This window comes from Chiloscyllium punctatum, chromosome 30, assembly GCF_047496795.1.
Source record: "Chiloscyllium punctatum isolate Juve2018m chromosome 30, sChiPun1.3, whole genome shotgun sequence".
NCBI lineage: Eukaryota > Metazoa > Chordata > Chondrichthyes > Orectolobiformes > Hemiscylliidae > Chiloscyllium > Chiloscyllium punctatum.
The window spans coordinates 13,302,179-13,318,459 of NC_092768.1; the positions used below are offsets into that span (position 1 = coordinate 13,302,179).

Sequence of the window (16,281 nt, forward strand, 5' to 3'; positions counted from 1 at the left end):
CTACACTGTGAATCCCTCCGTGACATTTTCTCTGAATGGCACTGACAGAACTGATGTGACTCTGCAAGTTCACTCAACTCAGCTAGATGATGTTCCTTTTGCTGAGAATCTGTTCTGGTTTGTTTATCTGTTTATTTTCACTCTCACGCTGACATTAGATTTTGGTTAGTCTCTTTGTCACGTTTTGAAGATTCCCCCTCATTGGGAAGGCGCTATATATTCCATGGGAATGTGATCCTTCCTCCTGCACTCTCTCCCTGGAGCTGAAATCTTTGGAATTATTTTGAGATATTTGACAAATGTAGGCCTGGAATAAATATGGCTGCTGAATGGATAATCAACATCGATGTTCAAATTGAAGGTTAGATTTATTAAACCACGTTAGGGTTCAGTGTTTACTGACTTGGGTGGGAATATGTTTAATGTGTTGCAGGTGGATTTTAGACAATGTTTTTGTACAAGGACACAGTAAGAGTAGTTAGTTACCTTTGCATCCCATGAGTATGTGAGTGCTACGGTAGTAGCTGATCTTCTTGGTCAGCTTCTCCTTCCCCACATCTTCATATCTCTTTGAAAATAAAAACAAAACCCTGACAATGCTGGAGATCTGAAAGAGAAACTACGTGCTGGAGAAACTCAGCAGGTTTGGCAGCATCTGTGGACAGAAAGCAAATTTAATGCAATATGACCCTTCTAGGAACAATGGAAATTGGTCAGATTTGTTCTGCTTTTTTGTGTACATGACATATGCAGGTGTGTTGGGTATATACTGGTGTGTTGTAAGTGTACTAGAGTTCTGCAGGTTCTGGAGCACAGCTTTCAATTTCTGTTGTCTGAATGTCACCAGGCCCCATAGCCTTTGCAGTATCCAGTGCCTCCCACCATTCCTTAATATCACATGGACTGAATCGAATTGGTTGAAGACTAGAATCGCTGATGCTGGGGATCACTGGAAAAGGCTGAGATGGATCATCTATCAGGCATCTCTGACTGAAGATGTATTCAAATGCTTCAGCCTTACCTTTTGTATAATATGTTGGGATTTCCCCATCATTTAGGATGGGGATACATTTGGAGTCTCCTCCTCCTCCTGGGAGTTATTTAATTGTCTACTTCGACACAACATGTGACTCCAGACCCACTGCAACGTGGTTGACTTTGGTTTTTGAAAGGACCAGGCGAAGCATTCAGATGTATCTACCACTGCAGAGGTTCAAGAAGGTTAAAAATCACACAGCACCAGATTATAGTCCAACAAGTTTGTTTGGAAGCACTAGCTCTCGAAGCGCTGCTTCTTCATCATGTCATCAGGTGTGATGCTTAACTTTGTCCACCCCCAGTCCAACACCGGCTCCTCCACATCAGAGGTTCAAGAAGGCAGCTCACCACCGCCATCTCCAGGGCAATTAGGAATGGGCAAGAAAGGAGGTAATACCTGTTTCGCTGGTGCAGAGCAACTAACTCGCAACCACTGTTCCAGAGACGCCTGCAAAATTAAATCTCAAACTCAGTAGAGTGGGGAATAATTGGAGAGTAGAAACAGAGGAATTAAAACCCAATACTGGTCCCTCAGCACTGCACTGAGGTGTCTGGCTCTGTGCTTAAGCCTGTGGATTGGAAGAGACAGTGCAGAACTCCCACTGATCAGCGAATCCAGGGAATTCCCTGAGATGGCAGAGGGTGAAACTACACAAAGTAAAACACAATGTGTGTGAAGTGTGGCCGAACATCGCGCTGCAGCAATTAGCAAGTTGTCAGGCTGTTGAATTTGGAATGAAGGTAATGACAGAAAGTTTTATTCAAAAAACGAATCAGGCTTGACAAACTGTACAGTGCCGAAGCTGCCAGCAGATGGCGGAATTGCTCATTATTTCCTTTGGGCGGAGTAAAGGCGCTTTGCAAATGGTGAGCAGCAGCCTCAGAGTTCCCTCGTGTCCGATGAGAACATGCAGAAACACTGAGTCTTCGGTCCTGCAGATCTCTCTCTCTTCAGGCAGGACACAAGACAGCAAGAAAATGAAACACTGGCAACCCATAACAGCCACTACAGAGGGAGCAGACAACAACAACTTGGATTTGTGTAGCGCGTTTAAATGCAGAGAAACGAACTGAAGCTGTTTCGTTCAAAGAAGTTGGCACTGAGCCGCAAAAGGCAATGCTGGGATGGGATGGGTTGAGTGACAGGGTTATGAAGGGCTTTTGCCCGAAACGTCGATTTCGAAGCTCCTTGGATGCTGCCTGAACTTCTGTGCTCTTCCAGCACCACTAATCCAGAATCTGGTTTTCAGCATCTGCAGTCGTTGTTTTTACCATGGGTGACAGGGTACCTGGTTGGAGATCATATTCCCCAGCTCGGGGGGATCGTCCAGAGGCTAGAATGGGAGCGGTGCGGCGATTGAGTGAATTGTCAAGCTGGAGGGAGTTTCTGAAGTCAGGTAGGTCATGGGAGGGGGATTTAAAACGAGACATGTAAGCTTGAGGTAATGCTAGACTGGTAGCTAACCAAGGAAGTTGAAGAGAGGATTAAGTTGAAATAAAAAGCGTATTAGAAGATAAAAGTCAGCTATAGCGCGGAAGAGTAGATAGATTCCAAACCCGGAGGTGGGTGAGGGATCAGGGTGATAGAGCACATGGTCAGACGGTTTTCAGCAATGGTTCTGGGTCCCATGGAGAGGTCACTGCCGACCCTCTCAGGTCATAACCGCCCCCCCCCCCCCCCCCGACTAGCTGGTATTGGGAGACCACAGACACCACTTCACTGTGTATTCTAACATTTTCTGAGTAAATTATATTTTCAAACCACAAGTTCCAGGCTGGAGAAGTTACAGGTACTTTTAAATGCAGTTCAGGAGCAATTCTAAAATCCTAGACTTATCAAATCTCTCCAGCGTAGTTGGAAATGTTTTAATTGTTCCTCCCACCAGCTGGGCTGTGGAATTTTAGCTCTCTCCCTCAACAGAACTCGTTTCATTCAGCGCCTGCGGCAGTACTTCCACCACACGTGGGTTGGACTGGATGGCTGATAACGCAGCACAAGATACACCTAGCTGTTTGTCTGGAATGGAGAATTCGATCCTCTCTTCAATGGAGTTAGCCAAGGTTTCTGCATTGCGCAATTTGATTCAACTGCTTCCAGTTTTCAGGCTCACAAGAGGTAATATACACACACAAAAACACATAGTGAATAGGCAGAGCGCACCCTCCTGTGTTAGGAGCATAACAGCATTAATATGTTGGTGTTTAATACTCACACCAGCTAATCTTTATAAGGTGAGTAGGCCTTCTTGGGTAGATTGTTAGTAACATAGGGACTTCCACAATGTCCGCATTGTTTTTTGTTGTACCTGAGTAATCTCTGAGTTGTCTGAGGGTGTATTTAACCCACAGCATCCATTTACTGGTGGTCACTTTTAACAGTGTGTTTATTAATTATGATGTAGATTTATATTATTTTACAGTTACTGGTATTCACCCATAGGGGTATTGTCCCCTTGTTTAAATGTGAGTTCAGGCTATTTCCATTCATTTGAGTCCAAGAGAAAATTGAGTAATGTTAAGGAATTGCACTGTGAACGCTGATTACTTAAACCAGCAGCAACATTTTAAAAACCAAAATGGAATACTGTGGATGCTGGAAAGCAGACCGAGAAAGCTGGAACCACCCAGAAGGATCTGTGGGGTCAGAAGGAGATTTTTTTTCCGAATGCATCTAGAAATGGTCAGAATCAGAACAACTGAACACAGTGATAATGATTAACAAGCAACATTGATTCAGGCTGCAGGCTCCACGGATGCTGCCAGTGTTTCAAACAGGAGCCTTTACTCTGTTACATGGGAAAGGCAGAAGCAGTATCATGACGAGGAGCGATCACTCTTCCACTCAGGCTAAGCATTTTTCATCAACCTGCACAGATGTGCCATGCCACACATCTGGAGGAGGTGGGACTTGAATCCGGACCTTCTGCCTCAGAGGTAGAGACACTGTCACTGCACCCCAAGAGCTCTATAAAACCCTGCAGGATTACAGAACAAATGGACGCTGGTTTCAGGCATGTGTTACCACGATAGGTCATTGTGAATTTATGCAAATTCCCTTCACCTCATTCACTCTGACAGGTTACCTGTGTAGGGGTCCAGCGCATTACAAAACAAAAAAAAAGTTATGTTGTATTCAGCTATTAGCATGAACCCTAGCCTTACATCATGTCCTTCTTGTCAACATTCCCACTTCCCAAGTCTCATGCCGCCTGATCCTCCTGCTCACTGTTTATTTTTCCCAGCTCCTACACTCCTCCAAGTGTGACCTCTTTCCCCCTGCAAATCTTTCAGGTCTGCCCCATAGCTCCCCATGGTTTTTTTTATTATTATTCACTTACGGTATTTGGTTAGACCAGCATTTATTGCCCATCCCTAATTGCCCAGAGTTGAGAAGTGACCACATTGCCCTGGGTCTGGAGTCATGTGTAGGAGTTGGGTGTAGTCCTGACCAAGTGAGAATGACTGACAGATTTCCTTTCCTGAAGGACATTGGTGACCTAGATGTGTTTTTCTGACAATCGACAATATTTTCATGGTCGTCATTAGATCCTTACTACCCGGTTTTTATTGAACTCCAATTCCACCATCTGCCGTCCTTTAAAAATTGTAATTGTACCCACATTCCCCCATTTCCTCTGGAAGTTCATTCCACATGCAAATCACCATATCTTACGCTCACCAGTCTTGTGTTGATCAGTGAGTGATACTAATTTAAAACCACTGCTGCCAAACTTCACACTCCAACCTGTCTGGTCTTCTCACAGTTCAACCTGGCTTCGATAGAATAAAAGCCAGACTCCCACAAAATACTTTAAGCAAGTAGCCTAGACCCTAACTATTTCTGATGTTAAAGGCAGTTGTGAAGTTGATATTCCAGGTGTGATGCAGCAGGTCAAATAACGTAGCTTTAAGCAAAACAGAACTTAATTAAACACCACAGTTGAAACACGAACAAAAGAAAACACAATTTTAGAATAACATAACTAGTGGAAAATTTAACTGACCCAACACAGCAACCTAACGAAGGAGCTGTTCCTATTCCTGTAACATCCCATAAACACAACCCTTGACAAACACAGGTTCTTACGGACAGGAGAATTTTTGGAGAGAAAAGTCAGCCAGGAATCATCTGCTGAAGCATGGAACCTTTTTGCACTGCAGCAGCTCCTGTGACTGTTACAACTGAACCAAACTCAAAATAAAAACCTGAACTAGAAGAACTGGCCACTCCTGTGCCATTGTTAAAATAGACATTTCAGCACCTCTGCCTTTACAATCGCTTTTGAAATAAAACCCAGAGACAAAATAATCTTTTTAAAGTGACAGCATCATCACAGCTTCCAGATTCCCCTCCAATCCACTCTGTCACAAAACAGCGCTAATTTCCTGAAACCTAAAGTACTTTCTGAAATCAGCACTGTTTGCCACTTTGGTTGCGCTCTAGTCTGTGTGTGTGTATGAGCCAGGTCTGTACGCTGAAAGCAGCTAATGTTTAGCTCTGTGGCCAGGTCAGGCACATGCAAGAAAAATGTCGATAGTAACACCTGGAACTCTTCATTATCTTACATGCTTAACTTTTTAGCTCTCAATTCTCTTACTACTTCATACCTAAGACATTTTTGTCCCTAAGTACCTTGGTACCAAAGATGACACCATGTGTGGTGACCCTATACACTTTTCAGTGTACTCCTGTACTTCTGTACTTGGGTTCATGTGACAATAAAATCTAAAATCTCGCAGGGTTGGAGCAATTTATTATCTAGTATAGAAGATTGATTAACCAACAGGAAATAGAGAGGCAGGATAAATGGGTCAGCTTCTGATTGCCAACATGTAATTAATGGTACATCACAGGGTTCAGTAATTGGGTCCCAACTATTTACAATCGATATTAGTGACTTAGATTCAGGGATAGAATGTGCAGATGACATTAAAATAGTTGGGGAAGTAAGTTGCAATGAAGAAATAAGAAAATTTACAAATGGAAATGGATCAGTAAGTTGAATAGGCCAACATTTGGCAGATGGAATTGGAAATGGATTAAGTGTGAAGTTATCTGTTTCGGTCAGAGGAATAGAAAGGCAATTTGTTTTCTAAATCCGAAGAAACTTCAGGGCATTATGATGCAGAGGGATCTGGGTGTTTTCATGCAAAAATGGCAGAAAACTCGTGTCGGTACAGCAGGTAACAGAAAAGCAACTATAAGTTTGTCATTTCACACGAAGGAAACAGAGTATAGAAGTAAGGAAATGTTGCAGCAACTGTATAAGGCACCAGTGAGGCCTCACCTGGAGCAGAGTGGTCAGGTTTTGTCCTATTACTTGAAGAGGGATATAGTTGTCAACATTTCAGAGGAGGTTCACTAGATTGATTCGAGAGATTAGTGGGTTGTCTTATGAAGAGAGATCGAGCAGTTTAGGCCCATACTCTCTGGAGTTTAGAAGAATGAGAGGAGATCTAATTGAATGATTAAAGATGATTAACAAAGCAGATGGTAGAGAGGATGTTTCCTCTTGTGAGGTAATCTAGAGCGAAAGTTTGAGGATAAGGAGTATCATCTTTAAAACAGGGATAAAGAGAAATTACTTCTTTCAAAGGGTGGTGAAACTATGGAATTCATGACCCCAGAGTGTAGTGAAGGTCAGGACATGGAGCAAATTTAAGAAGATACACAGATTTTCAATTAGTTAAAGGGTTGAAGGGTTATACAGTGTGGGTAGGAAGGTGCAGTTGAGATGGAGATGAAATCAGTCATGGTCATATTAAATGGCAGAAGAGGCTTAAGGAGCTGAATTGTTTACTCTGCTCCTAGCTCTTCTGTTCTTATTCCGGGAGGAACATAAGGGAACCAAACTTGTTTATCAAGAATCCATTGATATTACTCACTTTTCCCCGCCCTATTCTGGGCTGTGGTTTATAATGCTGCTGATGAAATCAGGAAATAATACTGGGTAAATATTTTACTTAACACTGTGCTATCGTGGCACAGTGATCCGCCTTTCACGATGGAAGCTGATCTTTCCTGTGCTGTTTGCTATGATCTGTATAAAGATCCTGTCTTACTCGACTGTGATCACAGCTTCTGTCGATCCTGTGTGACCCAGTACTGGGAGAAAGCTGACACTGCCTGCTGTCCTGTCTGTAGAAAGGAGACTTCCTCCAGGACCCTGAGACCCAACCGCACTCTCTCCAACATCGTGGAGACATTTGTAAAAAGCGGTGGAGGTGGTGAAATTCAGCAGGAATGCAGCCGACACAAGGAAAAGATTACATTATTTTGTAAATCTGACAATCAGCTCATCTGTCTGGTTTGTCAGTCTTCAAAAAGTCATCAGAACCACGAGGTGCTGCCAGTGGAAGAAGCTGCTGAAGAGTTGAAGGTGAGGAGACACTGAGTAAAATAAAATACAGCAACAAATAACAGATTTGGATTTGAGAGGCTCCCGATGCTTAAAGCATATTTTTGTAATTACTCTGTCTTTGAGTGAAATGCCACTTATCTTGCTGTTTCAACCTAATAGCTCTCAGGATTTGAATTTTATCTGTACAGCCTTTAACCTTTAGACATTATATCTTGAAAAAAAAAACAAATTCATTGATGTTTTTGATCAGGAGGAACTGCAGACCTCCCTGAAGCCAATTCAGGACAAGAAGAAGGAATGTGAAACTGTGAAAAGTGATTATGAGAAAACATTGTCCCACATTCAGGTAATTCTGATGTTGCATTGTTTGATATCCTGTCTAGAATTATAAAATTGTTTCGTGCAGCACTCTCATCCTCATACTGCAGAAAAGGCGGTAGAAACCAGAATGGTGCTCAAACTGAGATGTTACACCTATTGGGAAAGATGCCACATAATATAGATAAATGTGAGGTTATCCAGTTTGTTCATTCAAAATAGGAAGTCATATTATTATTTGAATGGCAATAGATTTGGAAAGGAGGAGGTGCAATGAGACCCGGGTGTGCTTGTGCACCAGTCACTGAAAGTAAATATGCTGGGGGGGCATCGGGCAGAAAAGTGGACAGACAGTTGCTGGTCCTCATTGCAGCTTCAGCTGCAGGGTTGTCTTGATGTAATTGTACAGGGCCTTGATAAAACCATACCTGGAGTATTGTGTGCTGTGTTGGTCTCCCTATCTGAGGAAGGATGTTCTGGTGTGGAGACACTACAACCCAGATTGATCCCTGGGATGGCAGGGTGGACATATGAAGAGAGAATGGATTTGTTAGTCACTGGAGTTTAGAAGAATGAGAAGGGATCCTATAGAAACCTATAAAATTCTAATAGGGCTGGACATGGTAAACACAGGAAGGATGTTCCTAAGGTTGGATGAATTGGCCATGCTGTGGGCGGTACAGTGGCAGAGTGGTTAGCACTGCTGCCTCACAGCGACAGAGACCCGGGTTCAATTCCCACCTCAGCTGTCTGTGTGGAGTTTGCAAATTCTCCCCGTGTCTGCGTGGGTTTCCTCCCACAGTCCAAAAATGTGCAGGTTAGGTGAATTGTTAGGTGAAGGGGTATATGTAGGGGAATAGGTCTGGGTGGGTTGCTCTTCGGAGGGTCGGTGTGGACTTGTTGGGCTGAAGGGCCTGTTTCCACAATGTAAGTAATCTAATCTAATGACTGGCGAGTCTCGAACCAGCAGGTTACAAGGATACAGGGTAGTCCATATAAGGTTGAGGTGAGCAGAAATATCTTCACCTCAGCAAGTGGAAATTTCTGCCATGTTGAGTAGGGTAGGCCAAAACATTGAATACTTTCAAGAAGTAGTTAGATATTGCTCTTCGGAGGAAAGGGATGGGGAGAAAGCGGGAAAGCATGATCATGTTAAATGGCAGAGCAGGCTCGTTAAACCGAATGGCCCACTCCTAGATTTGAATGTTTCTATTCAATGGGCTCTGGCTCTCTTCTCTGGGAAAGCAAAGGCTGAGGGGTGATTTGGTGATGAGGTCATGCTCAGGTTTAGCATGGAGAAGATGTTTCCACTGAAACTATAACTCAGGATCCTCTGTGTGCTCTAGTCCTCAGTCATGACTTGGAGATACCGGTGTTGGACTGGGGTGTACAAAGTTAAAAATCACACAACACCAGGTTATAGTCCAACAGGTACTATAGCAGGAGTGATGCTCTGAAAGCTAGTGCTTCCAATTAAACCTGTTGGACTATAACCTGGTGTTGTGTGATTTTTTAACCTCGTCCTCAGTGAGTTCATTCAGGAATTCAACAACTTTCTCATCCGTTAGTGCTTCCTCTGCTGGGTAAACCTATAACCTGTTCTATGGAAAGGTAAATTAATGTAATTTCACTGCATTAGAGAATAATTTCATTGTATTTAAAAGAAAACAATAAATTATTTGTTTTGGGAATCAGATTGGAAATGTTTTTCTCTACTATATTCACAAATGAAAAAATCTGCACAGGCTGAACAACCTTTCAGAAGTCTTAATAAATTATGAGCGGTTCTGTAAAATCATGTTTTGTTTCAGTCCATTAAAGAATAATTATCCCTATATTTGAAGAAATCTCAAATGACCTTATTGAGGATAAACCAGATTGGAAATGCTATTCTCAATAACATTCTGAAGTGAGCTGCAGTTTGATTTGATTTCAAGAATGTCCCAGATTGTTGTTGAAAGTTTCTCAGGCTGAACAACATTTTAATTTGTTTTTGTTTGATCTGATTATTATTTCCCAAAGGACCAAGGCGTAAAAACAGAGAAACAGATTACAGCTGAATTTGAAAAACTTCACCAGTTTCTCCGTGAGGAAGAGAGGATTATGTTGGAAGATCTGAAACTGGAGAAAGAGAAACACAGTCAGGAGATGAAGGAGAGGATTGCAAAGATAACAGAGGAAATCTCATCCCTTTCAATCACTGTTCAGGATATTGAACAAGAGCTGAGGGAACAGGACAGCATCACATTTTTAACAGTAACTATTTATTTTTCTTTCCTTTTGTCTCTTTTCTTTGAGAGTGTCTTGATTTTTTTTACTTCAAAAATATACTTTATTCATAAAAATATTTTGATGATCTGTACCATTGGTCGTGCCATATATACGTAAACATTCCATTTCTTTACGTTCAGAGATCAAGTAATCATTCATATAGACAGGTCTGTACATTTATCATCCATATGTTTAGCTGAGGCATCAGCGGAGCCCACTAACTGTGTGGGCCCCCTGTGCTGAGGCAGGTAGATGTTACACGGTGGTCTTTCCCCACCGCACCTTGGCAGCAGCTATCCCAAGCTTCAGCGTGTCCCTCAACACATAGTCCTGGACCTTGGAATGTGCCAGTCTGCAACACTCAGTCGGGGTCAACTCCTTCAGCTGGAAAATCAACAGGTTTTGGACAGACTAAAGAGTGTCTTTGACCGAGTTGATGAATTGCAGATTCTGTCATTAAAATGTAGAGTATTAACCTCACTGAGTAATAGCACGCCAATGACCTGTGATATAGGAATTTCCCTTTACTCATGGTGATTCTGAATCACTGTTGATTTTTGTCTTCGGGTTGCTGTGATTAGATGTCTTGTTTCTTCTTAAGTGATTTTACAGGAGTCCAGCAACACTCAAACCTAACCTTCACATACTAACACTGCACACAGATATTGGTCTACATCACCTCCGAGTCTCTTCCACAATGTTCCAGTGGAACCCATCAGAAGCTTAAGGAACAACATCTCGCCTTCCGTTCAGGCATTTTACAGCCTTCAGGATGCAACACTGAGTTCAACAACTTTAGGCCATCAGCTCTGTCCTCTAAGAAAGTAATTCACCAAATCCCACCCTGTCTTCTCCCTGTAACCCTGCACATCTTTCTTTATCAGATAATAATCCAACTCCTTTTTGAATGACCCCCCCACACTCTCAGACAGTACGCTCCAGACCCTAACCCATCGAGTGACCCTCCCTCCCCCCACACTCTCAGGCTGTATAGTGTATTCCAGACCCTAACCACTCGTTGTATGAGAGAGCTTTTCCTCATGTCTCCATTAACGTGATTAACAGCCACTGTGATGGAATCTTCATCCCTGGAGCCATTCTCATAATTTTTGTTGCACTTTCTGTTGAGACCTTCATATCTTCCCTTATATTTGATGCTCAGATTTGGACCCAGTAATGTGGAGTAAGTGACATTGCACCGAGGACAGAATGAGGTTTTTCAATCACGCTCTATATTTAAAATGTACTTTTCTATTGACTCCAGTTTGTTTGTTTCGTTTGGTGATAAAATGTTCTGTTGACTAACTATAAAAATTGTCCTTGTTTGACAGAAATTCACGGATACAAAGAAAAGGTAAATCTTACATCCTTGATTTGATTTTTGTTTCTAACATATCCCCCTCCCACTCTGGAATGACCCAACATTGACCTTTATCTCCTGTTTCAGAGTGAAGCAAACTCTCCCAGAGCCACAGAAGGTTTACCCTTTAATAAATGTGGGCAAGTACATTGGCTCCCTGCAGTACAGAGTGTGGAAAAAGATGCTGACAGTGATTAATACAGGTGGGTGTGAGCTTCCTGACACCAGCTCTTCAACAACTCTCACAATTATGAGTAGAAGCTATAGTCTGAATGCTGACCTATGTTTTAACTCGTATAACATGTACCACAAAACAGTAGGTTCTTGTTGAGATATGATTTGGAGATGCCGGTGTTGGACTGGAGTGTACAAAGTTAAAAATCACACAACACCAGGCTATAGTCCAACAGGTTTAATTGGAAGTACTAGCTTTTGGAGCGACGCTTTTGTCAACCACCTGATGAAGGAGCGATGCTCCGAAAGCTAGTGCTTCCAATTAAACCTGTTGGACTATAAGCTGGTGTTGTGTAATTTTTAACCTTGTTGAGATAGATGTTTTGAAGTTTATTAACAACAATATTGGTATTGCTATAATTTCACAGATTTGCACATAGTCAGGGTTCAGTGATTATTGGTGTTTGGTGCTTACTGATATTACTGTACATAACATCATTTTGGGTGGCACGGTGGATCAGTGGTTAGCACTGCTGCCTCACAACGCCAGAGACCTAGGTTCAATTCCCGCCTCAGGCAACTGTCTGTGTGAAGTTTGCACATTCTCCCTGTGTCTGTGTGGGTTTCCTCCGGGTGCTCCGGTTTCCTCCCACAGTCCAAAAATGTGCAGGTTAGGTGAATTGGCCATGCTAAATGCCCATAGTGTTAGGTGAAGGGGTAAATGTAGAGGAATGGGTCTGGGTGAGTTGCTGTTCGGAGGGTCGGTGTGGACTAGTTGGGCCGAAGGGCCTGTTTCCACACTGTAAGTAATCTAATTTAATCTAATCACAACTGACTAACTGAACACACAATACTTTTTTCGTCACACTGTAAGAGCAACTGACGATGAAGCTGATACCTTTAACCAAAACACAAATTGCTGGAAAAATTCAGCAGGTCTGGCAGCATCTGTGCAGAGAAATCAGAGTTAATGTTTCAGGTTTTGTTCCTCAGAATACCTTTATACCAGAATGTCACTTGATATGGTACAATGTAACTATCCCAAAGATATTTTGCCTGTGGGTCTGTAATCTACATAGTAATGCAACAATGATTACATAGATGATTACAGCGCAGTACAGGCCCTTCGGCCCTCGATGTTGCGCCGACCTGTCATACCAATCTGAAGCCCATCTAACTTACACTATTCCATGTACATTCTTATGCTGTTTAAAATCTTCCCTGAGGAATGAATTTTAAAATTCTGGTTCATTTCTGATTTTCCCAGTCACTAAGCAGCTGTAAAAGTTACAGCCATGACAGGAAGAATGAGCTGATACTCTCAAGTGCTCCACAAATGGTATCACTAGTGTAAACTATTAACTTGGAGGCTACCAAGTTAACCTCTTCTTTCTCTTTGGTACTGAGATCAAGAATGACAGACTTTCACAAGTTTTCTTATCGAAACTCAAACTATTCTGTTTATTATAATACAAAAAATATTCTTAAAACAAATTGCAGGACCTATTAATATCTAAACAAAATCCAGTATCAGAACTACATTCCCCTCTGATTCCAAACAATTGCACTCAGACATGCACAGGAAGAATGGTCCTGTTCAGGAGGTATTTTACAAATAAGGTAAAACACTGTTATTGGCCAAGAGTCTGTAAAAGAAAGGATGGAGGTTGATGCCCCTGAGTTTCTTGTTAACAAAATAGCACTGCTGACCGCTCTATATTGATAGAAGACCTTTCAAACAGAGCTTTAGTTTGAAGGAGGATCAAGATGCTTTCAAAGTCTTGGGCAAATGGTCCCAGTTCCTTTTCTTGTAGTTGAGCAGGTCATATAAATTGTTGACTTTATTAAGTTTCCAGATTTGATACAGGAGAAGCAGAGAGAAAGAGAGCAGCTGTCTGACCCTTTCTGTTGCTTCTCCTTCTCTGACTCTCTAGGTATTGGAAATAAAAGTCCCAGCCAAGGTTGCTAAGCAACTGCCAATTTAGAGGCATATGTTACAAAAATTAAGGGCAATCAGTGCTTTTTATTCCAGAATGTGTCCAAACGGTTCAATATCTTGCAGCTCTTCGCACTGTCCATATATATGTGTTTGTTTGTTTGTGTATGTGTTCATTCCCAACAAGTGAAAGACTAACCATTTGTTTGTGATCATCTGTTCCCAGCTCCAGTGACCTTGGACCCTAATACTGCCAATCTTTACCTTCTCCTGTCTGAGGACCTGAGCACCATGAAAAACACTGGGAAATGGGAGCAGCTTCCGAACAATCCAGAGAGATTTGATCGATGTCCCTGTGTTTTGGGAATGGAGGGATTCACATCAGGGAGACATTCCTGGGAGGTAGAGGTGGGGAACAAGCCTCAATGGAATATCGGTGTGGCCAAGGAATCCATCAACAGGAAGGGACAGATCTACCTCAGTCCGAGTAAAGGATATTGGGCAGTGGTGCTAAGAGATGGGAATGAATACTTGGCTTGTGATGAGCCATGGAAACATTTAAGGCTGAGTGTGAATCCGAGGAAGATCCGAGTCTGTCTGGATTATGAGGGAGGGGAGGTGTCCTTTTATAACTCAGAGAACAAGACCCATATCTACACTTTCAATGGGACATTCACTGAGAAACTCTACCCCTTCTTCAGTCCAGGTTTTAATATCGAGTGTAAAAATCCAGAACCACTCAAAACCTGTCCCCAGTCAGTAACCATCCAGGAGGATGATGGATCAGTCCATTTCTCCAACTCGAAATAACGTCTTCTGCTTGCTACACCACTCTCAGACTCAGCACCAGTAGCTTCTCAGAGGCACTGGAAGGTTCACTGGGACATCAGCTGCCCAGTACCCCCATTTCCTCTCCAGCCCTCCCCTCCATACTTTTGACTCACTGGTGAATGTGAGAGTCTGACAATGGGGCAGATTCTGGGAAAATCCCACACACAACACCGCAATTATCATAGATAAATGCCACAATTACTGAGAAATGCCCATAGAGTCTGGGACATGCATAAGAAACAGGAGCAGGAATCAGCTTTCTGGCCTCTCAAGCCTGCTCCACCATTCATAAAGATGTGCAGGTTAGGTGAATTGGCTATGCAAAAATTGCCTGTAGTGTTAGGTGTAGGGAAATGGGTCTGGTTGGGTTGCTCTTCGGAGGGTTGGTGCGGACTTGTTGGGCCGAAGGGCCTGTTTCCACACTGTAAGTAATCTAATCTAATCTAATCTAATCTAATCATGGCTGATCTTGTGTGGACTCGGCTCCACTTACCCGCCCGCTCACCGTAACCCTTCATCCCTCTACTGTTCTTTGCCTTGATAGGCATTCAACGAAGTAGCCTCAACTGCTTCACTGGGCAGAGAATTCCACAGATTCACAACTCTCTGGGTGAAGACGTTCCTCCTCAGTCCTCAATCTGCTCCCCCTTATTTTGAGGTTATACCCCATAGTTCTAGTTTCACCAGCTAGTGGAAATAATCTCCTTGTATCTATCTTATCTATTCGCTTCATAATTTTGTATGTTTCTACAATACTCCCCCCCCCCCCCCCCCCACCATTCTTGTAAATTCCAAAGAGTATAGTCCCAGTCTACTCAAACTCTCCTCATAAGCCAACCTTCTCAATTCCAGAATTAGTGTAGTGAACCTCCTCTGCACACCCTCCAGTGCCATGCAGTATATCCATGTAGTAATCTAAATGTCTAATCTTTGAAGCAACTGTCAGTGATTCAGTGAAAATAGTTGGATATCTGTATTGGAGTTTATTAGTAAGCAAATATTACAATGTACAAATATTAATAAGCAATGACCTGAGCCATAGGGACAGAATAGGGTCAGACACAATAGCCTATTGCTTTGAGAATAATAGCCAGTGGCTAATTTTAGAGTCTGCCGGGTTGACGTTGCCATCAGGACTGTGTAACTATTCCATTTCTTTCTGATCCTGAATGTTCTTGACGTGTTTATCTGCTCTCTATCTCTGCAGGGAGGTTTCCCTTAACTTTATTGATTTATGTTTCACCATACATACATAAATTGAATGATCGCTTTAGTGTCCCATGTATTTGTTAGTTATATTTGTTACAAATGCAGTGAAAAGTGTTGTGTGATGTCACTACTGTCCAACACCATCTTAAAACATAGAAAATAAACCAGGACACAGTATATAGCAGCTTACAGCAATACTTTGTTGAGACACTTGTGACACAATCTGATAACTTGAACATCTCTCTGTTTACACTGTGTGTTTTTTCTGTGATGAGTTTATAATGTAAGAGATCGGGATCTATCATAAAGTTTCTCACAATTATTCCTGCCTGACAGCAGTGCTGAGTGACTGTACGAGTTTTATAGGTGACCAGTTTCCGGTTAACATCAGTGAATATAATAGACCAGGGATGGACAGAGTTTATCTGGAATTCCTGTGGTGAAGCTAAAATGAATTGGTAATATTTGTTAGGCTAATGATGAAGCAGATGGGAAATGTGGAAATACTTAATGCAGCGAAATGTTGGGATCTGAATGCATGATCTGTGGTGATTAGCTGAAGATATCCCCATGGCACCATTTTGTAGCTGTAACAATTCATGGGCCTTGGAGTCCATGTGGAGGAATCCAAGGGATTCAGCCAGCTGATGAAACTACCTTAGTAACTTATTTATGCTGATCAGTTTTCCCTCTGCTTTCGTAACCTGGACTGTGATACAAAACGAACTTTGATCCCAAATCAGGGACATAAACTTTATACCAATAAATATTTTACTTAGAGC

General features: G+C 42.3%; 1 protein-coding gene across 1 annotated transcript; it reads left to right on the forward strand.

Moving 5' to 3' along the window:
- Positions 1-7,042: 7,042 nt before the first annotated feature.
- On the forward strand, positions 7,043-16,182 carry LOC140455195 (zinc-binding protein A33-like). Its single transcript, XM_072549911.1, has 6 exons — positions 7,043-7,418; positions 7,651-7,746; positions 9,741-9,974; positions 11,321-11,343; positions 11,437-11,552; positions 13,686-16,182. The coding sequence occupies exons 1-6, from the start codon at positions 7,044-7,046 to the stop codon at positions 14,267-14,269; spliced, it is 1,428 nt and encodes a 475-aa protein (XP_072406012.1). The 5' UTR covers position 7,043; the 3' UTR covers positions 14,270-16,182.
- Positions 16,183-16,281: the final 99 nt, after the last annotated feature.

Coding starts and splice junctions, on each gene's coding strand:
- LOC140455195 (XM_072549911.1), top strand. CDS start 7,044: ATGGAAGCTGATCTTTCCTGTGCTGTTTGCTATGATCTGTATAAAGAT. Junction 7,419..7,650: donor AAGCTGCTGAAGAGTTGAAG/GTGAGGAGACAC, acceptor GTTTTTGATCAG/GAGGAACTGCAGACCTCCCT. Junction 11,344..11,436: donor TTCACGGATACAAAGAAAAG/GTAAATCTTACA, acceptor CTCCTGTTTCAG/AGTGAAGCAAACTCTCCCAG.